The 24,247-nt window shown below is 43.6% G+C and overlaps 1 protein-coding gene across 1 annotated transcript; it reads left to right on the plus strand.

Moving 5' to 3' along the window:
- The first annotated feature begins 583 nt into the window (after positions 1-583).
- Positions 584-14,587, plus strand: DACT2 (dishevelled binding antagonist of beta catenin 2). The gene is made up of 4 exons (XM_086877881.1): positions 584-2,027; positions 7,669-7,801; positions 9,217-9,504; positions 11,977-14,587. The coding sequence occupies exons 1-4, from the start codon at positions 1,455-1,457 to the stop codon at positions 13,773-13,775; spliced, it is 2,793 nt and encodes a 930-aa protein (XP_086734007.1). The 5' UTR covers positions 584-1,454; the 3' UTR covers positions 13,776-14,587.
- The last annotated feature ends 9,660 nt before the right edge of the window (positions 14,588-24,247 follow it).

Raw genomic sequence — 24,247 nt, forward strand, 5'->3', positions numbered from 1 at the left:
TGACCACCAGTCATTCTTTTTCCATCTGCAGCTGGAGACATTTGTGAATATTCCTACATAATTTGTCAGAATAGGACCTCTCCAGACCCCTTCTGACACAGCTCAAATTTGCAAAGTAAATATTGTTCTCAAGTCTTCAAGCTACAGGAAAACTGTTGAAAGTGGCACGATGAAAGCAAGGCTTGGGTCTTACTGAGACCATCAAATGTGTTGCACAGGACTGTGAACAAACACATGAATAATTTGCCCCTCTGGCCCCAGCAGGGGGTGGATTTGGCATTGCTCTAGTACTCCTAACACTCCTAAAGCTAGAGACTGGTACAGGAAAAGATAAACTGTCTGTAATCTCAGTGGTGGACACAGGCACCCACACATGGCATTGAGAGAGACTACTTGATGAACAGAGGACAGAGCAACTGGTTCCGGCTCACCCAACTCCTATCCCAGCACAAAGACAAGTAGCATTCAAATTAGAGTGTGATAACTTTTAAAGATATGCCACAGACTGAACACAGGATAACCACAGACAGATGGGCTTTGCATGTGATCTCTGCTTCATATACAAAAGAATAATACATTTTTCCTGACATTACATGAGTCTAGAGTGTGGTACACAGTGATCTTCAGAAATGTAGATGCTTCCTATTTCTGTGTAGGCAGCAGAAAAATATGTCTCCTGTAGCATAGTCTCTACTGTGCTCATCAAACTCTTGCTATCAGGGCTTCTTGTCCCCTGCTGCATCACTACAGATTGTGCACTCTGGCTTTGCTGCCTGCTAACCAGCTACCTCCGAAGAAGCTGCAGCTGCCTGTTTCGGGAGCTCTAAATGCTGGCATTTCTTGCTAGGAATGGCACCACAGTCTTGAATTTCCATGGCCAACTGCATTTTCATGTTCCATTCAAAGCACATCCTCGGCCCTTCAAATGACTTTTTGGGGGGGGGGGGGGGTGGTGGGAAGGAGGGGAGGTATGAACTACACTTGACTTCACAAGACAGGACTCTGCCCTGCTTCCAAAGTGAGAATCAACAAATCAGTACAAAACAGCGAACTTGTGCCGCGAGATCCCAGTTAGGTCGGTTTCTGGAGAGCAAGATGGGGAGCGCCAGTGCTGTGCCTCTGCCTGGCAGGAGGCACCACCAGCCAGGAGGAGGAGGGATAGAGTCACAAGCTCCACGTTCTTGCGAGGCAAGCGTTGTTATACCCGCGAGCGCTCTTAGCACCGTATCCCGGCATCACTTTAATTGGCGCGCTGCAGCAGCGGGACGACCGGCTCGGCTCCGGTCCCCGCAGCATCCCCGGCGCTCGCTCCCGGCTGGAACAGGCGCTCTCGCCCCGGCGCGCTGTGCCGGCTCGCCGGCCCCTGTCTCTGCCGGGAGAGGGCGGGCACCCCATCCCTCTTGGCTGCTGGGGCGGAGGACGAGGCGAGGGCAGCCCCCCGGGCAGAGGCAGGGATGGGGATGGGGCAGGCGGGAGCCGCCCCCGCGCGGGGCGGAGGGAGCGCTGAGCACTGGCTGCTCTCCCCGCGTATCCACCCGAGAGGTGGCCCCGGCGCTGCCTGGAGCCGCAGCCTCTTCCCTTCGCTCCCGCCCTCCCTCCCTCCCTCCCCCGTCCCCACCTCTCCTCCAAAAGCGCAGGAGCCGCTGCGACTCCGCTTCACTCGCTCCGGTGCCAGCGGCGGAGCGGGGCCAGGGGGCCTCAGCGCAGGCACGGCCCGGGGCGGGAGCAGCCCCGCGTCCTCCCCGCCGCCCCCCTGCCATGGCCGGTGTCTCGGCCCAGCGCTGACGATGCTGCTGGGCGCCCCGCGGCCGGGCGGCTGGGATCGCGGCCGGGTGGGCGAGAGGCTGCGGGCGGCCCTCGCCGGCCTCCAGGAGCTCCAGGTGCTTCGGGAGAAGCAGCGGGAGCTGGTGCGGGCCGCCCTGGCCATGCCGCAGCGGCCGGCGGCGGGCGGAGAGCAGCAGCCCCTGTCCACCCACAGCAAGGAGCACCGTCTGGAGGCCACCCTCTCCGCCCTGAAGGAGCAGCTGGTAAGGGACGGCACGCCGCGCTGCCCGGCTCCGGGGGCGCAGCCGCCGTGCCGAGTTGGGCTGTCAGAGACCCGGCTCCGCTTCGGGAGCCGCCGTCCCCCGGCGGGCAGGGGCGAGCGGCCGGGCCGGGGGCGGTCGGGGCGAGCCCCGGCACCGCCGCTGTCACGGGCGGGCGCTGCCGCGGCCCAGGCGGGGCTCACCCGGGCGGCCCCGAGCGGGCAGCGCTGGGGGCGGGCGCCGCGCCAGCGAGGGCGAGAAGTTGTTAACCCGGCACCGCTCATTCATCGGAGCCGGGGAGTAGGCGATGATTAACTTGGCTAATACAGCGCTCGGCTCCCGATGGCAGCAGCCGTTTGCATAGGAGATCAAGAGACGCGCGGGGTGAGAGACACCTGCATAAGCGCTCCGGGCTTTGGGTGGGTGTGTGCGCGCACACCTCTGCGCCTCCGCCTGGGAGCGCGCAGCCGTGCGTGCCCGCGGGAGCCGCTCTGCCAGGAAACGCTTCGTGGGACGGGAGTACTTTGTTCTTTCCACGGATTGCTTGATCAAAAGGGGAGAATAACTGAATGCCAGAGCTTGTATTTGAAGTGCTACACCGGCTACTTACACTGGGGTTTTTTTGGGTTTTTTTTTAAACTAAAAAACAATTCTGAATTGTAGCTGAAACGAGTTTCATAGGTGAGACAATAATCAAAGGGTAAAGGGCTTTAATCTCTAGTATAGGCAATTACACGCTTCAGTGAACTCAGACTTAATTCAGGCTGTTCTGGTGCAAGTCTTGGCCATCAGTTATCCATCAGGTGTGAAAGCAGCACGGTTATTCGCTCCCTGAGGCAGCTTTCTCAGGCAGCATCTCGGGAGGATAAAATGGGCTTGAACCTTCAGGGAAAGCTAGCCACCGCTGTCTGAAAACACAGCAGCAGGCATATCTTGATTAAATCAAGAAAATACAAGACACGTGGACAGCCAGCCACTTGATTACCAGTCATTGATAATCTTAAGTAATGACTATACGTTTCTTCTTTGTTTAATTATTTAAAAAAAAAAAGTGAAGGCATTTATTTCCTGTTTGAGGCCAGTGGGATAACAGAATCACACAATGAGCTCAGATCATCGTGAGCATACTTTTTTCATGTCAGCTGTTGTGCTGTAATTACTCATTTGTCTTATATTTTTCAAATAAAATATTAAAATAGAAAATTAATTTGTCAGGACTTACTTGCACCTTACAAGGCTTTCCAAGAGCGTGGGAGAAACTAGCCATTAAAATGGAAGGGAAAAAAGCCCTTTAATTGCTGCCCTTTAGAAATGCAGGAGTTGAGTGGACTCAAGAATAACTCTGCACACCTCCAGAGAGGGATGGATTTCGCCAGTAGGTGCCAGTGCAATTATAGGAAACATGTCTCTTGGGAGGGAAGTGTTCATACAGCTTGAGAAGAATGACTCAGAACTACATAAATCCAGGGTTCTTCAGCAAAAATACAGGTGTGTGAGTGCCTAAAGTAGTAATCCAAAGGTCTTCGTATTGACCCACAGCTGCTGGAGGCTTTTCAAACTCTACTGTTAAGGCCTCCAGGTACCTTTATTGTTTTCTTTTCCCCTTGCAAATTGCAAATGTATCTCTGAGTAGAGGTGCATACCTCAAATCTCCTTAGTAGCAAAGTTAACCCAGTTGAAAACAGGCTTTTCACAGTCCTTTTAGAAGTAGCTCACAGATCTAGGATCTCAGTGACCACAGGCTGAAAACTTGCCCAGTGACTCATGAGCAGGGTATTACACTTAAAACCCATGAAGGTTCAGTCCATGATTGCAGGAAATGAAGTTAAAACTGAAAACAACAAAAAAAGCAAAGCACAGCATTGCTCAAGGGGTGATACGTCTTCAGCAACAGTTGTTGGCCCATGAATGATGCAGTATGAGATTGCTGCTCTATAAGATTTCAGATTGAGAAACTCATTAACAGTGTAAATGTAACTTTGTCTTGCAGTGTACCTTTCAAAGAGGACTGTAGCCCTGAGCTTTAGCGTGGTCACAGTTTAATTCGTAAAAAGTTTGGTCCTCACAACGTGAAATGAGAAAGCTGTGTCAGCTGAAAGTGGCTCAAGGGATCTTAGCAGTGGCAATAAGGCAGATAAAAAGTCAAGCCAGGCTTCTTCTATAATATGATTGGGTACAAAACAGGAGAGCAGAGGCAGAAACCTTAAGGACTCAAGTCTGACTAATGAGAATAACAGAGCAGAGCCATCAGATGCCTTAGGCACCATGTGTGGATGCCATTCCAGAATCTCAGTCTCTTCCCCATCAACATTTACCAGAGACAGTGATCAGCTGGCCTTCTAGCACTCTGCTGTGGAGTCTGCTACTCCTGACAGTCATGCCCTTTTTTGCCCTAACCAAAGGCTCCTTTTGGTGGCTGATGTCTTCTCTGGCAACTGCAAATTACTACAGTTCAGGCAGGGTCAATTCTGTAGCAGAAGAGGAGCAGAGCTAAGTGATGCCACCCACTATCAGAGATCCTGAAGGTGCTAAACTTCTCTTAGCCAATCTGTATCATGGTGACAAAGAGGAAAAAGAAGAGATGCAAATTCAGGCTAATGTAAAGAAAGAAATCTATGATTGCTGTCAGTGTAGGTGGATATCGAAGGCTGCAACATCCAGTATTTTCTCAGCTCTTTCCTCAGAGGACATATTTATAAATCTGATTTGATTTGATTTGAATCTGATGATTTTGTTTTGCAAGCTTTCAGGTGGTTTTTGATGTTACAGAAATGTGAGAAGGTACACATTATACTTAGGAGAAAAAACCAAACATTTGGTACCCTGCATTTTACCCAGTTTTTTTTTCCCCTTAAGATGATTTTAAATAGAAGAAAACATCTTTTAAACAACGGGCTTTTTTTTAAGTAAAAAAAAAATTGTCAGCTGAGAGAAAGAGGTCCTTCTGGAAAGAATTTCCCTTGCTCTGTTACAGATGTCTGGGGTAGATGATAGTAATTCCCCTCTGAAACTGGTTGCTTTGCACCATCAGTTACAAAAAGACTCATAGGTGACTAATTTTTATATGGGCAAAACTAGAAAACAATGCTACGTTTTGTGCATTCCAGAATGAAGTCAGATTAATAGAATTACAGGATGCTAATCTACAACCAAGAAGTGTCAACAGCCCCCCTTTGACTGAAGAGATCAATAGCTGAGAAGAATAGTTAAGTATGACCTTTTGAGGTTTTGATACCTTGATTGGGGGTGCCCACCTGTGTTGGTGTAAAGGAACCTGCTTTTCAGAGAGTGTTCTTCCTTCTGAAAAATGGGTGGTATGATGATTTGCCTCCCCAGAACTGCAGTCCACTGATAGTACATGTTGACTGGGAGAGTTTGGTCCCATGCTGTGCAGTGTCCAGAAGTCTTCACAGCTGCGTTGCCCAAAGCAAACAGATGGTTTTACCTGTGAGGTTTTGTCAGGTGTAAAATTCACGTTGTGAATAGAGAAAGAGTGTGTTTAGGGTTTAAAGTTTTGAGTGCTGCCTAGCCTGGGTGTTGGAGCAATAACAGCTTGAAACAAACACACCGGAAAAGTCATTCTTATCCAAATGGTTTGAGGAATGCCTCTCAGAGTGCAGAAGCAGTTAACTGGAAGATCAAAGCTGGGTCAGCGGCTGGAAACATGAAAACCCAATGGTGTGAGGCACCATAAAAGGGTTAAAAACGATGATGTAAATCATGTGTGTTGGTTAAAATGCTGTGAAAACGCAGACAGAACCTGGAGGTATAATAAATAATGTTTGAATACCTGAGAGCCTTGTGGCCTCTCTGTCATTAATCAGAAACCACAGACTGAGGGATTGGCTGGCAAAACATTAATCATTAAGCAATTAATTCCAGCCATGGAAACAAAACTTCGTGATTTCCTGAGTAGGTGGGATTGAAGAAGGCATGGCATGGTTTTGCTTTTTTAGTATGAAATAAAGAAGTACTGAGGAGGTCATACATTCATCATTTAGATGGAATAGAAAATCTCCTTTATGATCCATTTCTTCCCTTCTTTTTTGTTTATGTGAAATGGGAAGAGGGAAAATCGCTATGGATTTTTCTAGGAAGCAGTAATGAGCCTCTTGAGTTTAAGCCTTTCTAGATGTGTGACTCTGAGAAAAAGGGGCTTTATTTCTTGTGTCTTATATATTCCTCCAGTCCTCTTTAACAAGCTAAAAATATTATTTTTTTTTTTTTCTTCTCAGCAGCATCACCAGCCCCAAGACTTTTCTTGTGAAACTCAGGGCATCTATATTTTTTTCTCTTACAATTTCCAATAATTTACTGATTACCTCAGGATTTTACCTTTTTTTTCTTTTAGTATTTATAGCCATGGACAAACCTATGCAAATGTTAAAAGCTGAATAATTTGTACAAAAGGAAGGAGGCAAAAATGTGCACATGCTGATCTTGATTTTCTGCATGTCATTTAATTTTTAAGATCCTTTAATTGGTTCAGGGGACCTAGAGTTTTTATTTCTATATATTTCAGGTTGGAAATGCTGCTAGAACTGCCACATGTGTTTTTAAGTAAGAAATGTACGCATAAAGAAGAATCTTAATAATGTTTTTCTTACCATTACTGAGTGGAAACCCATCCTCTTGAGGGCTTTGAGCACAACTTTACAGCCAACTTCAAGAGACCACCTTTCTGTAAAGTACTGTAGGATGGTTGGTGAGGTGTGATATAACTAGAAGCTGCCCAAATAGTGACTGGGCTTTAGATAATTTGCCAGGTGTCATGTGAGAAGTTTGTGACAGAAACCAACTGTGGCTCTTTGGCTGGTACCTCACGCCTGGCCATCTGCCTTGCCAAGCTGACGGCATAAGTACTGGGGGAGCAACTGTGGGAGCTGTTACCTCAGATCAGCCTGGTCAGTGAATGCAGCAGGCAGCAGATCTAGTTGCTGGCTTCTGAAGATTATTCACAAGCTTGAGACACCATTTATTTTAAATACAGTAATTTCCCCACCATATTCAAGTGCCACCTTTTCCTTCCAGGAATTGCGTGGAGCTAACTGGCCACAAGACAAGCTAGGAAAACTTGCAGTAAAATAGATGTCACAATTCTGGCAGTGTATCCTTTCAACTTTAAAGACATGTCATCAAAGCCAAGGGTTTTACTGGAGTGGGCATGCTGCCTGTACTTGGTAGGGAAATAAGATACCTCAGCCACAGTGGTTTCCTTTAATCCAGCACATCTTAAGAGTTCATGCAGACAATCCATAAGATTTATCTCCTCCTGTGCTCAGAGGCAGTGTATGGCAAAGTGCAGTGCAATAAGAATATGTTAATTAATTAAAAGACTTCTGTCCTATTTAGAGACACAGTTCCTGCTATGGGTGTAACAAAAAAGCCAAAAGTTAAAGTAAGTACCTTCAGAGTGAGTTTTGAGAACATGTTTAGCTGGGCAGAAGACAATACATACTAATAAACTAAATGTTTTATCCTTGTTTGTTAGGTCAGTCTTGTTACAGAGTGCCAATAGTCCCTAGCTGAGGAAAACACTTCATGAGAATAGAATCTTGCTGGCACAGGTGGCCTGAACTCATGCATTGCTGCTGAGATTCTAACTGTGATTACTCTTCATTTCCTCCTTCTTCCCTTGATTTAGTCTCGTTTGAGGAGACAGGATGTCGGCTTGAAAAGCCACCTGGATCAGCTCGACCAGCGAATAAGTGAGCTGAAATTGGACGTCAGTAAGACCTCCAGTGAATACTTGGACAGTGACAGCCGGCCCAGCTCAGGTAATGTGCACTTGGCTATTTACTCCCAGCAGTATGGTGCTAGGAGAACTGAAGAGTGTCAGCTGCTAAGCAAAACTCTCTCTGTATTATTTTGTCAGAAAAGGCTGAGGTGGATAATAGTTATCTGGCACAGAGTGAGCTCACACTGTGAACTGCTAGGAATTTTCCTGCAAAGTTGATTTAGTTGGAAGATGCTCACTCAAGCAGTATTCTTTCTGGATTTTTAATTTTTTTTTTTTTTTAGTGAACCTTGTAGCCTCACATGGAAGGAGAAGGAGACAGATTTTCTTATTAATTACCTTGTACAGTGTAGAATGATGATTGGTAAAATGGCTAGACTACTTAAACAAGGTGGAGACCAACATCAACACTCTGGTTGAATCCACGGTTCTGAACCTCACTAGGGCTTTGAAAATCACTATTGCAGTGCTTCTGTCAGATGAATTTATGTAGAAGAAAAACAGCACTGTTAAAAGACACTGAGAAAAACTGCCCAAATAGAGTGAAGCTCTCATGGACAGAAAGATAACTGGGTATCGGGTTTCTGGTCTGATTCACAGAGAGAGCTGTACTGCAGACTTTTATAGCCAAGATGTCTGTTAAAACCGGTTTCTGTTATCTAGTCAGAGACAATGAAAATAGTTCTTTTAAACAGAATTTTTGCAAAGCCTCAAGTCTTCAGTGAGACAAGGAGATTTATTTTTTTTTTATTTTTTTGAATACAGCATATGGATTTGCAGCCTGGTACTTAGAGTGCATATAAAATGTGCAAGTTTCTGTTGTGTGTTTGAGTTCAGGAGTTGTGTGCTTAAGCACATGCACACAGTTCAAAAGAAAATATTCCTTATCTGTTAGAGAGAGGAATGTTAAAATTTCCTACCTTGAATATATACAGAGCCTTTTTTAATGCTTCCACAATTACTGGACATTATCTCAATACCTGGAGAGAGAAGATAGTCTCCATTCTCTGCCCTTAGACATTCCAGCTCTCACAGACTTGGAAGCTCTGATCACAGGCTAATTTTGCTCTATCCAACCTGTGCTTGTACACACTTAGTACAAGTTACAACGATGTCAGACGTCCCTGTCTTACACCAATTGCATCATAATCCCCAAAGACATTCTCCAGTGAAGAAATGGGCATGATGGTGCAGCACTTCATCCCATCCCACCCTCAGAACTAAGAAGGCATATGTGTGCCAAGCTGGCTCAGAGCCTAAGTAAATATGCAGAAACTCAATAAATGTTGGTTGAATTAGAGATTACCTCTGCTGATGTTACCTTAATAAATGATCATAAATTTAGGCTTGTGGCACATAGAAAATGAAGATTTATTTTATTCTCTGCACTTTTCTTCTACAGAGCATGTTTAATTGCTGTAAATATAAAATATCCTATTTATTTTTATTCTGCAGGATTCTATGACCTGAGTGACGGTGGTTCTTGCTCGCTCTCCAATTCTTGCACCTCTGTGTACAGTGAGTCCATCTCCTCTTCCCACACCAGTCTCTTACCCAGCTCTCAGCACCCTAAAGCGAGGCTCAGCGTGTTTGATTACCGACCCAAGTCTGCCGATGAAACTACTGTGCACACCACCAGCTTCCAGCAGCAGGGAGCCTATGTCAGCGATGGATGTCGGATTGCAGCTAGCAGAGATGTTCCTGGGACTCCTGCCAGATCCAGACCAAGGCCAGTTTCCACAGGTAATTGATAGCAGAACGGGTTACTTAATTCAGGAGAAGGGCAGATTCCTGGTTATTGCTCTTAGGACCTTGATTAGCCATGCGTAATCAATATATAGTTCTCATTTTCAATACACAAAGTGAGAGTGGATCAAAACCACAGAGACAAACCATTCATTGTCCAACTTCCCCTTGTCTCCATACTCCAGATACTTTTAAAGAGTAACAAATATTAGAATGAATCAATAAAAAACTTGTGGATGAAGTGGTAACAAATATGAGGACTTAACACATTTAGAAATGGAAAAATACTCCAGTGTATGAGATAAAATGGTAAAGAGTATTGAGATACTTTTTTTTAATGACCTGCATGTGAAATGTATTTGAAATACCTTGTGAAGGTGCAGGGATGTATGAAAGATTTAAAGTAAACTCAAAATTCCCTATTTAAACAAATTAATGTTGACTCACACAATGACTCTTTTTCATAATTTATTATGTACCATTAGGGACAACAAATGCCAAAAGTTAATTGACTATCTAGAAAGCAGTCATGAGCCTAAAAGTGGATCAGCCATGAATTTGCATCATACCTTCAACAACATGGACAAGTCTATTAATATTCCAAATATTGTGTTTACCATCTGTAAAGTGACTTCTTATCGTGGGCTCTTCCATGGCCTCAAAGCAATCTACTGTTAATACAATTCCTAGAGTGATCCAGTGAGATGTGTAGCAGTTCCATTATAGAAACAGGGAAGCTATGGGGAACATCATTTCAAGTACTGTGCTGCTCTGGAGTCATTCCCACAGCTACTTGACCTCACTCACCTCTGGCTTGCTTGGGGCAGAAACTAAGACCACCTATTCTATACTTAGATGTGTAGACACACCTGAAGGGATGGCAGTAATTATAGCATAAAAGGCTTGTCAAAGGCTGGCGATGAAGCTGAGGTTAATGAACCATGGCTTCCATGTCCAGATTGCAGACATTTTGTTCTCTCAGAAGCTTTCCTGCCTTGAAACACGTTGCTGAGACTCTGTTTCCTGCCTTGAAACATGTTTTTGAAACCTAAAAAAAGGTGTTTTTTAATATAGGACAAAAAGAGATAGCTGATACAGATCAGGGATGTGGGAGAGAGACTGCAGGCCTCCTTCAGCCTTTCTTCCTGGCAACAGCCTCTTACTACCTTCAGAGTGAGAAACAAAAGTAGTGGGGTAGTAGCGGGTATAGTCTTGAAGAAACAATTCTTACAAAATTGACCACATTGCAGGAAGTGAAGCAGGATTTTACTTCAGAAAATCATCATTTGAAGAGGGAAAGAATTTTCTCTTTTCCTCTCCTTAGAGGAAATTGCAAGTACAGACCAATTTCCTTTTCATTCAGTAGCAAGCAGAAAGCTTGCTGAGACACGGCAAGCGCAGCGTGCTTTTGACTCCTGCCTGGTTTGTTTGCAAAAGAACACAGCATTACACACTGCCAACAATTTCCTATATAATTTTCATTATGAAATTAGGTTGTTAGGTTGTCATCCTAACCTTTGCTGTGGCAGGTCTGTGCATAAGTAGGACACTGCAGACCACCCCAAAATTTTGCGGTCTTTCGAAAGCTTCCTGTCACAGGACATAGATAGTCATCATGTGACTATTCACAGAGTTTATGAATTATGTGGTTGAATGTGATGCTTGGGTTTCATGATAGCATGAAGCACCCAGGAAATTGGTTAGCTGAGGGTTTGTTGGCACTCAAGTCTGCATCGTAGTACAGAGAAATCCAAGGTAACTGGTTCTAGTATTCTTGGTCCCAGAGGTAACCCAGCCACCGTAGTGTTCTATGGATGGAGCAACCTTTCTTCACACAAGTGAAGTGTTCTATGGATGGAGCAACCTTTCTTCACACAAGAGCACAGCCTCTCCTCTCTGTGCACAGGAGATGCTTCTGACAGGAGGGTGCTGCAGTCAAGAGTAAATTACAGCACCGTTGACTGTTCTCCAAAATAGAAGAGATAGAAATTGGTGTCTACAAATGTCATCTTCAGGGACTACACTTCCCACTTGCCTAAGTAGTTCATCTTAGATTTTTTTCCTCTGTGGAAATAAATATTCTTCAGTTCATCTATGGGTTTTCTACTAAGAAATAAAAATAATCCCTTGTTTTTGTCTGGTTGGGTTCCTGCTGGTCTGTGACATTTTAGAATTCTTTGGTATATGCACAGATTTACTTTCATCCAAGTAGCACAGTTTAAATTTCCTGCAAAGGTAAGGGTTTTATTATTGGCATTAAAAGGCATTTTAAATTCTGTTATGCTTAGGTGATAAAAGCTTTAAAGAAATTCATTGACCTTGGAAGACTGAAATTGCTTTCTTTATCCATGCTACTGGTTTTAGTAAAAGCTATTACATCTCTCTTGATATGGCACTTCTAGCAAGAACCAGGTTGGACGTAATTGTGTGTGATTTAAATAGATTGTTTATTTTCACCCATTCATATAGGTGACTTGGAAAGACTCATTCCAGCGGACGCTAGATTTCAGAAAGAAATGGATCCCAAATCCATGTTGCCTCTGTGCCATAATGGAGACATGCACTTGCTCAGCATGGACCCCAAATTCCAGAATGACTTGGTCTCCAAGAATGGCATTGATGTGTATCCTTACCCAAGCCCCCTCCATGCAGTGGCTTTACAAAGTCCCCTTTTCTCCCTGGTGGGAACATCCCCAGAATCAGACTTCCAAGCTCCTCCCAGCAAACCTATGCCTAGTACGACAGGTCCCAGCTTGATTAAGACTAGGCCAACCTTCGAGGTCAAGCCAGGGGGTTACATTGATAAATTACTGCAGCTGACGAGATGCAAAGGGAGCAGTCAGGCTGAGGCCAGCGAGTGGCTTTCGCCCAAGAGCCAGCCAGCCGCAGTGCACCAGAGACTCATTATAACCCCCAGCACCGGCGGAGTGAAAATTAACAGCAGCGGTAGCCAGCTGGAAAAACAGACGAGTTCTCTGGAGAGTAACAAAGCTGAAGGGAAGCTGTCAAGAGAGGTGCCAGAGGGGGAATTTGCCAGGCAGCAGGAGACCATGAGCTGTATGAATGAAGAGCAGTCATCCACTCGGCCTGACACAGAGCCATCAGCTGTGAATAGTTGTTATCCTGCCAAGTCAGCAGCAAGGGGCTCTCCTCTGGCAGAAGCAATAGAGAGCAGCGTGGAGCGCAGTTTGTCCTACTCACAGCTGTGTCAAGAGGACTCTAGCCCAGACACCTGGAATGCTAAAGCTGTCCCACCCAAAAAACTGCCCATCAAAAGGTGTGGCAATGCCAAATTGGCTTACGCTGGGGGTCATGAACGAGTGGCACGAGCCGAGTTTGTTCACGCTCAGTTTGTCCCCGCAGAATCCCATCAAGTCCGGGTAAAGTTTGCCAGCTCCAAAACAAAGGCGGTGAAGATAAAGAGGAGGAACAGCGAAAAAGCCGTTCGGCCTGGGAAGCAAACCTTCTGCATGGAGAAGGTGAGAGGGTCTCACGGGGCCACCAAACTGCCTGCTGAGTGGCATCAGCTCCAAAGACCACAAGGAATGAAGAGCCTCGTGCGGAGACCTTCGTATTCTGGTGAGATGGCTGGCAGATCATGCTCAGAGTCGAGTCTGTTCCCAGTGCAGGTCAGGCTCCCCGCTGTGCCATCCAGGCCAGAGCTCTACGAAGCCTCTGCCAATGCACTCTATTCCCTCGAAGCAGCTTGTGCAGACACAGCCAACAGGAAGAAGCAGCGCAAGTGGCAGTCCACAGTGGAGATCTCTGCCAGGGCCCACCCGCCAGGGCTGTCTCACAGCTTTGGCCTGGGAGCGCCAAGGCAGCCGGCGAGGAGAGCCGGCGTGCTGCGCACCGTCAGCATGAGGGCTCAGCCCAAGGGCCAGCAGCACGGAGATTCTGCCAAAAGCGAGTCAGACCACTCCGAGTACTCTGCGGAGTGCTCTTCCCTCTTCCACTCCACCATCGCAGAGACCAGCGAAGGGGAGGTCAGCGATTTCACAACCAACCGATTTGGGGACAGTGAGTCCAGTGAAAGTGATTCAGAAGGCAGCAGTAACAGCAGCAGCCTTGCTCTTGACTATGATGAGGGGGATGAAAATGAGCTGATTTGGCCAGAAGGTTCAGTCAGACAATCCGTGACTGTCCAGGCCTCTTCCAGGCCTCTTCCTCCGGTGCCCAGAATTTGTCGCATCAAAGCTTCAAAGGCACTAAAGAAAAAGATAAGGAGGTTCCAACCTGCCTCTCTGAAGGTCATGACCATGGTTTAAGGGAGAGCATGCATCTATTTCTTACAGTGAGATACCCTGGTGGCTCTCATTTGCAGAATAAGAGGACTCATGTGCAGAGAAAAGGACTTTCTTAAAGGAGCTGTGAATAATCCCCAAGTCTACGCAAGGGATCTTGTTTGTTAATGCCTGGACATAAATGTCACTGTATCTAAATCCCTCTCTTGCCATTTATTCTGTAAATATGAATAAATCTCTGTGTATAATTTCTTTTTTTTTAATTATCCAGAAGGGTCACCATGGTGAAAATGAAAACAATCTCTGCTATAAGATTTTATAGGCAGGCCCTTGGTGGTTTTTTAACCATATGTACCCACAGAATCAGTCCAGACACAAGGACTTGCTAAGGAGAAACTATACTTCCCTCTTGTGAGGAATTCTATGCAGTCTGAAGTCTGTATTAGCCATCTAGCTTTTATTGTGGTCATATGGAAAAAGCTCTGTTTTGTACATAGTTTTACTTTATATCAGATCAGCCACCCCATACCTTCTCCCAAACATCAGGAGAATGAGTCTGTTCTTCCATAAAAACATAGTATGTTTAATCAAGAAGGCAAGTGTATTTGTGAATGAGAACAAGACTTCAGTTTGTTTCCTTTTTTGTCAAAACAAAAAGTATAGGGTTGTTTTTTCAACCCCCCTCATTATAATGTTCCATGTTATTGTTCATTTGTCTAATGGATGAAAGAACATGAGGGCAACATGCCACGGTGTGTAATTAGCTGAGACTGAGATTATTGCTTTGCCCCTGAAATTGCAAACTCAATAAATACTATTTAATGTACTTCTGAAAATTACGCTTGTCTGACTTTGATATCTAAAGAAAATTATTCTGGTCTCTAATATGAAACAGTTCTGTGTTTGCAGAGGGGTTTTTATATTTTCAGAGGATCACTGTGGCTCAGTCAGGGTCCGCTCACCCTCTACCTCAGGAAAGCTGTTTCAGCACCTGCTTCTAAAAGCATTTGAAAATGGTATTTTTATAGAGAATGGGGTAGTGTTTGAGTGACTCACTTAAACTGATGCAATTTTGTTGCAAGAAACTCTTAATTTAAAATATACATTTATGTATACGAGATGTGTTTTGATTGCATTTGAGGGCACTGATGTGAAGCTTTGTTTCAGTGTCTAAATTGGAGAAGTCAGTTTTTGGTGTTCAGACAAGCAGTCTGAGTTCTCTCCTCTGAATACAGCAATCTGAAAGCTGAGCTGAAGTTCACCCTAAATTTACAAAAGAGCAGCTATTAACCTCCTACTCCATTTCAGTGCTCAGTCTGAGTACACTCCCGGGCTTGGAGATGTAGGCATTACCTCATTCAGCTGCCTGTACTGGGTCTGAAACAAAAGGTAAGTGCTTTGCAGAAACTGGGTAAAAGTAATTGTTTACTCCAAGGATTCAGTAGCAAACAGAAATATTGAAAGATGACTTTCACCCAGTGCCTTCTATTCTTTGGAAGCTATGTTACGTTTTGAAACCACTCTATTTTAAAATAATTTTTGGAAAATGAGAACAAAAATAAAAGGTATGTAAAGTCGTTTAATTAAAGTATTCTAACTAGCACATAACACCATCCTTACTGTAACTAGGAAAACATTACATTTTAGTCAGTGGAGTATGTTTGAACATTTTTTCATTGTTCCAAGAGTATTGGACATACTCTGGTAGGATTAATGGGAGAATTTCACAGGTCTGGCAGTGGTTTCTTGTTCAGCATGTCTAGCAACAGAACAAACAAAATAGTGATTTATTCTTTGTTGACTTTCTACACCATGAAAGGATTCTTTTCTCCATTTACACAAAAGGTTTCATTTGGGGGAGTGTGTCAAAAGTTACATATGATCCTTTAATCCAGGGGTTTTCTATGTTGGGGTGGGGTTTATTGGTTAGATAGGAATTTTGAGGGCATTTTTTTCATAAAGGAGGAAATGATTCTTAAGTAGAAAAGTGCTCTGGGTAGGAGTGTTCTGAAAACCTGGTAAAAACTGCCACCCAGCAGCTCCCTGCCTTTTTATCAGAGTAAGCTCAAACAATAAGTTTGTGGTCCCACAACTCAGTAAATCCTGCTTTAGGGCTGTTAAGACTCCGTCAGAAATGCTGCCAGACACATGATGAAAGTGCTGATCCAGAGTGAACTCGGGCTGCCAATTCAAATAAAGAAAAACGATGACTTGATTTTGTACTGGCAGGTTTCTTGCCAGGTGAGGTATCACTGCCTTTACGACTCACGCTTTCTGCCAGTACCATCTCTCCTCCCAGAGCCAGAGGGGAGGCCAAACACAGAGGCATTAAAGCTGGCCCAAACATCATCCTGTACTTTGGCTAATTTGGCAGAAATACGATTATGTGCCCACACTTGATCCAGGGGAAACCTGTGGTGCTGGAGAACCCCAATAATGCAGAGAACCCACAGTTGGGTGTTGAGACATTGCTGTGTGCAGTGATACTACTGAGCTTTTGGCAAGGGCAGAGCAGGTGGTGTTTGCCCTCTGTACTCCAGGACAGTGGATGTTCTCCCTAGCACTGCCCTTTGGAAACACTGCTTTTGTCTGCTGGAGCAGAAACTGCATTGGGACTAGAACTCTGGAGGGAAAAAGTAGGACAGTGCAAAACAGGGCAGGAGACTTGGGTGGCCAATAGTTCAGGTATACTGACACAAAAATATGGTAGTTCAGTGTACTGCAGTGTTTTGTTGGCAAGTACATCAAGAATTTTGATAGCCACTGGGTACAAGTGTGATGCCTCTTTCACTGGAGTCTGGGCTAGCTCTGCTGACAGGACACCAGAATACCTGCCACCTTAGCAAACACAGCTGAAACAAAATCAACAAATGTCAGTAAATACTCTGATACACTATTCTGTTGCATGTATGCACTAAACATCATAAAGCTATCATAAAAATATCTTTTAGCCTCATCATGAAAATAAGGAATGCCCAACCATGGGATCACGGCCATACAAAATAGAAGTATTCATGGTTTTCCTTTTCAGAAAAAATCTACAAAACCTTTTTACCTCACAGCCTCTTCAACTATGAAGGCCCAAGAGAATGCAAAAAATGTTGGTGATACAATTAGAAGTCTAGCACCAAACCTGGTAAACTTTGGGAGTGAGAATTTTAGCACTTTTACTGTGACTTGATTAGCAAGTGTATAGATCTAATGGCTGCTTCAGAGCAGCTTTATGCAGAGTTTCTGTTGCAGGAGCTAACATCTGTCATCATCACTCCAAGCTCTAGTGAAAGAAAATCATCTACTGCTGAAATCCATATGCCAGATCAGCACTTTCCTTCTGTACTACGCAGACATTTACACTTCAGTGTAGGAGCAAATTGCTCCTAAACCACAAAGGAATGAAAAGAAAGTAAGAAAGAGAATAGAAAGGGAATTAAAGAAGATTTAGGAGCAATTTGCAGAATAGATCATAATTATGATTTAAAAAAACTTTTGTTAATCCTTTTATTGCACAAACAATTTTGGAACTGGATAATTACCAGTTTTCTTGGCCTTGACACAGTCTTAGATTTTCAAGTCCACATGCATTATTGAAACCATGGGAGAGAGTCAGAGAACTGATGTTTTGTCAGAGACGCCATCCTTCAGACTTTCATTTGCAGTGATTTGCAGGTCAGGCAGAGCGCCGGACAAAAGAGAGGCAGTTTTAAACCTCAAAATCAGCTGTGGATCATTCTCATGCTGATGAACTTGAGCCCAGTGTGGGCCATTTCAAGGCTATGCTGGAGTCTTTTCTGTTTTCTTCCCCATCCTAGTCTGAAGCTCTGAAGGTGAGGGCTGAAGGAGAGAGGTGCTCCAGGAGCTGCTGAAAGGCAGGTGGTAGCAGCAGCTCTTTGGGGAGCGAGTTGTTGCTAACAGGATGAAGCAGACTGAGCATGGCACCAAAGGGCTCTGGTGGTTCCAGCCCCACCGGCCTTTGGTAGGTTCTTTAAGGTCCTCTTAGGGCTGTAACCCAGCCCCTCCACTGCTCCTGTGGCAGTGCTGTGATTTGGATGCTGCACTTGAAATACAGGCCACCAGCACCCAAAGGTCACCATAGGCCCATCACTCATGAGCTACAAGATGAGGGAGTGTCCCAGTCCAGAGTCCTTCCAGACTACCAAATACAAAATCCCCAGTTAGGCAAAGGTTTTCTGAAAGAAGTTTGCAGCAAAATAAGGCATCTCTGACTGCTGTCTGATAGGGAACAGGACAACAGCATGCCAGGGAAACACTATTTTACAGCTGCTATTCTGAAGCAATAGCAGTGGCTTTCATTTTCCAGCCCCTTTTGAGCCCTTCTTAATCCCACTGTGGCTGAAGGATTCACTCCAGCTGTGCTCAGTGGAAGACAGCAGCTCAGCTTTTAAGTACAGCCCCCCTCTGCCCTCGACACCACAGCAAAGCCTTTGGCTCCTGCAGAGACCTGTGGTTCCTATTGCTCCACAAACTCAGTCCTCCTCACTGAGCATGATCCCAAGGAAGCTGCCCTGACATGAGCAGCTGGAATGACCATGTGAAGGGAAGAACATCATTATTCTGGAAAAACAAGGAGTGCTATGTCTGAAATTTGCCTGTGAGGAATGCAAACATCCAATGACACCAACAGAGAATCCAGGCAGCTTCCCCATATCTTACATGGATGTTAAGGACACCTAGGGTTCCACCATTAGCTGCTACTCTGTACAGCTGTAGCTGTACATCAGCTGCAGATGAAGAGTGATCAACAGGAAAATGCTTAGCTAAGGCTTGAATTTTGGCATTTGTAATTATGCTTGAAGCCATGACATAAGTATGAAGTATCGTATAAGTATGCCTCCTTATACTGCAACGCAGAACATCAGCAGAATAACAGTGGAAATGAGCAGAAGTCCAGACTCCATCAATTCTGTTGATTCTATGTGTTGTCATGATAATAAAGCCTGGAGACTATAGTTAGCTAATAATGATTCCCACCCCCCCCCAAACATTCTAGTGTTTTTCCTGTCTCAGCACTTGTAACTAGTGGTGGAGGGCATCAAATTCACCCATGACACAATTAATTCCTGGGAAGTCACTAGAGCTACTCCACAGATTCATTTATCCTCCTCATGCTGTTCTCAAGATGTCAGCAAGTGGGATGATTGGCATGATAGATGGAAAATAAGGAAGATTTCAGACCTCAGTTTCATTCTTGAGGGTGCTGCAGTCTGTGGAAGTAACTGTTTATGGCTATCTTGGCTCGGGAGAATGCTGTTGCCATATCACATCTGTGTAGTGATGTAGTGATGAATCAGGATTATGGTTAGGGCTTTGCACAGCAATGGAATTTCATGTTTATTCTGGTTTTCAAAACACAAACTGAAAGAGTATCAGCAGTCTGCTGATCCTGTAAAGCTACAAATCAAGAGCAGAAAGGCCACAGATCAAACTGACCAGGCAGGGTTTATCAGGCAATGTTGAATTCAAACTGTGGTCTTAGAAGCCCCAAAGGAAGAATCATAGTTCCAGCAGACTTGGGCAACTGGATGTGTTCAAAAGCTCTGTCAAATGACTCTGGATGCCTACTCTTCAGCCCAAGATGGATATGTCAGGCTAGCAAGTTGCTCTGAGGAAATATGCATTACTGTTTCTCTCCACTCCTAGTGTCCCAAAAGCAATTTTAAAAAGCTAAAGGTTCTAACTCATGCAATGTGTTATGTTTAAGACCTCACCAAATCCTACAATTTGCAAGGTGGAATGATAACAATAAGAACTATGCTTCAGCAGGAATCCAGAAATTAAACTTGCACCCTGTAAGACAAGCTGTAGCATCAAAATGAAGCTTTCCTTCAAGACTGTCCTGACCACTGTGATGCCAAAACACAAACAATATCTTACAGTTTCTAAGATTATTAACTTGTTCACTAATGAAAGCCAAAAAGCTCAGTTATGAAAAAGAGTTTAACCACTGTCTGGATGTATGGAATTTGGCAGAAAATGCCAGTAATATGGAGTTTTATGCATTTTCCCCTGTTTGCTTCTTAACATTTCCTATGGAATACAAAGAGGAGAACCAGAAGTTCGATTTCATGCTCTTTTTTAGAAGGATCATCTGACTTAACACACAGAAGAGCAAGAGCAGAGACAGTTGCAGTCAGGATGAAAATCGGTTGTATCTTAAAAATGCAATGCAGAAGGCCACGTTTTCACCAAATCAATGCAAGAAAGGGGAAGTAGTTAATGCCTAGGGCATACACAAAGTCTCCTATGCTGAGATCATTTGAGTTAAACAAATTCCTTATCTCAGATGCCATTTATGGCTACATGAAGATAAATTATTCCCAAAGGGAAGATTTTTCTGATTCTATACTAAGTGTGCTCACTGTGTTGCTCAACATCCCTCTGTGCATAACCAAACCAGTACTTGTTGTCTCCACAGTATTTCTAGTCCACTGTGTGTTAGTGGAAGAACAAAGTGCTTATCCAACCACACTGTGACCTCTGACTGCTGAGAATTTCACCTTGACATAGAACTCTCTATTCTTCATAAGGAATGAGGTTTATGAAGTTATTGCTTGAAATGGAAACTTGCTGTACATCTTCTTAGCATTAGATGTATATATCGATATTTGGGAAGAGGCAGTTCATTGAATGGGTAGCTGTGATTATGTCCACAATGGGAATCAAAGCACAAAGGGTTTTTAGACTACTTTGTGTCTTGTCACTGACTCTGACTGTATTTTCCAAAGAAAAAAGGTCATAAAACTGAAGAGGTACTAATAATGGGATATTGGTGATTAATACTGTGACTATTCCCCTTTTTTGTTTTAATCACATCTGCTGAAGCTATTGAGTTTGGGGATGGTTCTATTAAGTATAACTTTGGAGTGAGCTGAGTTTATTGAAAATAATTTGGTGATTTTTTTATTCCACCAAGATCTTCAGGAAAGCTTTCTTTATGCTTACCTGAAATCTGAATCATCTGAAATGCATATTTAACTATCTGTTAGAAATTTTTGACCCTTTTACTCCCTCTAACAAAAAAAAGTGGGCTTCTGTTGCACATGTGCAAATTACCTCTAATAAAATGGGTATGATTTTATGATGGCTTTTCTAACTCTTCACACTACATTTAGAGTCTATGATTTTGATTATGTTTCATCCTGGGTCTCCTTTGTTGTCACTGGGGCACTGAAATTGATATAATACTGGTATGCTTACAACCACAGCTTTATAACCGGTATTTATAGTGTACAGGGTGCTTCTAGAAGGTCAAAGAAAGGTAACTATGAATAGTAAGCCTAATGTGAGCAGGCCTAACTACACTGTCCACAGTATGAATTTACATTACAAATTTTTAGAAGCTCACAAATCAAAAAAGGCTGAAAACCCACATGTTGTCTCCTAGGTACTCAAGATGAAGAGGGCTTCAGAACAAATCTACAAAACCAGAAATAGAAAGGATTCCAGGAGAGCTGAGATGAGAGGAAAACAATTTCAAAGTCTGATGATAAGTCACTACAAATCAAGGGGAAAAGCTCTACACAGATGGTGTTAAATAAGTAGAGGACTGACACAAGCTGCAAGATAGGCAGGGAGAGTGATAAAAAGGGACACTTTAAAGCTCTGTTGTTATAGGAGAGTTAATAATTTCCTAGCACTGTAGCTAGTATATAATCACAGCAGCCTCCCACATTAAGTAACAGCCTGTGGTTGTCAGGAAGGTGTGTGCACCAAGGAAACATTCCAGGCTTAGGAGCCAAGTATCCCAAATGCATTTGCATCATCTGCAGCCAAAGGCTCTCTCCCAGCCCCAGCCTTTGGTGTCAGCTGCCTGGGGGTCACCTTCCCTCTGAGCTGCTCCTGCACCCCAACCCCTCCACCCAGCCTTCTTCACTTCCCTGGCTGCCACGTGCCCTGTGCCTGCAGCCAAGAGCTTTCCTCCAGAAGAATTCCTTTTTTTTTTTTTTTCCCTGTTTTTTTTCAGAAGAATCATCGGGTTGTAAAATTTAACCTCAGAGTATGCAGAGAACTTTTAATGGGAAAATGTTTGGCCACCTCGGCACAACTAGCCTGCAGAAATGTACTGTTTTGGCTCGTGTCCATTGTCATGGTTGTCTCTGGGGTATGTAATTTGGGGACACTGGATGTAATTTGGATGTTAACCCCTAGAAAGCAAGGGAAGCTACTGAAGAGAAGGATGAAGCTGGGACAGGAAATCAAAACCTAAAAGGCAACAAACAGGGCCTCCACTGTCCCTTTTTTCAGGTGCAACCAAATACTTCACGCCATGCAGCCACCACACATCTTGGTGACACATCTGGGACTGCGTAATGCATGGGAGAATGAGCCTGCTTAACACACCATCCCTCAGTGTCCTCACTGCATCAGTTCTGCTCCTTGACATAGGTATATGTGATCTCCAGCTTTACTAACTGGAGGAATATCAAGCCCTTTTTGGTTGGTATGAGCTGTTAGCTCCACAGACATCCACGAGGAAGAATAGAAACAAAATACATCTATTTTATACAAACTGTTCTCTATGCCGTTACCTATAATTGCATACTATAACTCAAGAACTCGTGTCACCCACTTTCCCCTATACAAAATGCTTTCCCTGACTTTTCTGATATGGCCACCTCAGGCTCAGAGGCAAGAGTGCCTTCTGGTGTTCTGTCTGTCTGTCCCAACGTGCTGAGAAGCAGAGACATGGCCTGCAGTTTCCTTTCTGACAGCAGACTTTGCTTCCTGAGTGGCTTCTCTTTAAATTTGAAGTTGACACTGCCTGATTCTCTGATGCAGAATGCTATTTTTTGCATATTCCAAGACCTATTTGGGCCTAAATTGCACTGAATAAAATCCCTTTTTTATAATAAAATTCAATGTGATAATGTGGTTTGCAACAAAGGGCCCCGTTTGTATTTCCCTATGGATTCAGATCACGTCAGCTTTCCAGGTATAAAAAGGCCAAGTCTGTATGCAGACTATGTATATATATATTTATATATATATACTGTGTATAGTGTAAGTATACAGACTTATACAAGGAGAAAGGGAAGGCAGCTAGGACAATTGCTGTCTTCACTAGACGTGTATTGCTAAGAGAAATCCACAGCAGGAATACAACAAATAAAGTGTCTATTGTAATATATAATACAGTCATTGTATGTTTGGCCTGAGTAGCTGCACAATGCCACGTCAGTTTTAATTGCTCTCACTTACTCAAATGCCCGTAGGAAAAGCGTCTTGTTCCTGTAAAGCTAAAGGTCTGTCTTTGAGATACAAAGTCTCCTATCTATGATTTACTTGGCTTCCTTCAATAAAAACCTGTGGATAACGATTGTGGTTTCCTTTGAATATTCATCCGAGAAGTTAGAAAACCGTGTTTAAAAAAGCAAACAGATCATTAAATCTTCCCCAAAACAACCCTGTTTTTTAAAGAGACTCAGAGCCAAAATTCTCTCTGTGTTTTACACTCGCCTCTAGCATTTCAGTAAGCATTTGTGAGTTCAAGCCAGATTGAACCAAATCTCTAGAAGAATATACTGCTTCTTCTAGAGACAAGGCTATAAAGGGGAGTTGTATGTTGCCAGGAATTTGCCTTCAATGGAAATTATTCCATTATTTCATTAAAAGACCTTTTTCCTCTAAAAGCAACACTTTCCATGTTGTCATTCAGAAAAAATAAATCTTTCTTGTCTCATGTGCAGTATGTGGCTTGTAATATGCAGGAGGTCAGACTAATCCTTCTATAATCCTTTTGAGCTTTACTCCATGAACTTTTTTATTTTATTCTGTTTCCTATAAAGTATTTCCATTTTTAAGGGAAGAGCAATGCTTAGATAAGAAAGCAGTTTTAAACATTTCCCAGCAAGCTAGGGGAGGAAGTTGCTTCTAATGCCTTAAAGGCAAACAGCAATGGATTTAGGAAGGAATTTGTTACATCTGTCTAAAGGCATCTGAAATTTAGGAATCTGGGCTAAACCAGTCTCCTAGGGACCTCACATTGCCAGCAGAGTGAACAGCGAGACGCCAGCAAGGAAATTACCTCATTCCAAACAAGGTCTCCCAGATAGGTGGGCTGAATTGTTTTCGGGAAGTATGAGAAGCCAAAATGACTCAGTTCAACAATACCTGACTTTTGAATAAGTAACATCAGATTAGACAAATGTGATTTCTGAGGGTGTGGGTATCTTCTCTTGATTGTATATGGCTGTCACTGTGCTATCTAAGGAATTGTTAGAAGAAATGGAAGAGGATAAATATGTTTGGGGGGGATTTTTATAAAGAAGTTACTTAGAAAGTGCTGGAAATGCTGTTAATAAGTTTCAGGATAGGTACAGCACATAAATGTACAAATGATACAAGTAAGGGCAAGCCATAGCACATGCACAGTGTAGACCTGTGTTGTTGTTTTAAATTATGTCCAAACCCTGGATTAATCTAAGAATAAAGAAATAAAACAGGAATCTCTCAATCAAAAATTGTTACATTAAGAAATC

Source organism: Cyanistes caeruleus, chromosome 2 (genome assembly GCF_971803275.1).
Source record: "Cyanistes caeruleus chromosome 2, bCyaCae1.hap1.1, whole genome shotgun sequence".
NCBI lineage: Eukaryota > Metazoa > Chordata > Aves > Passeriformes > Paridae > Cyanistes > Cyanistes caeruleus.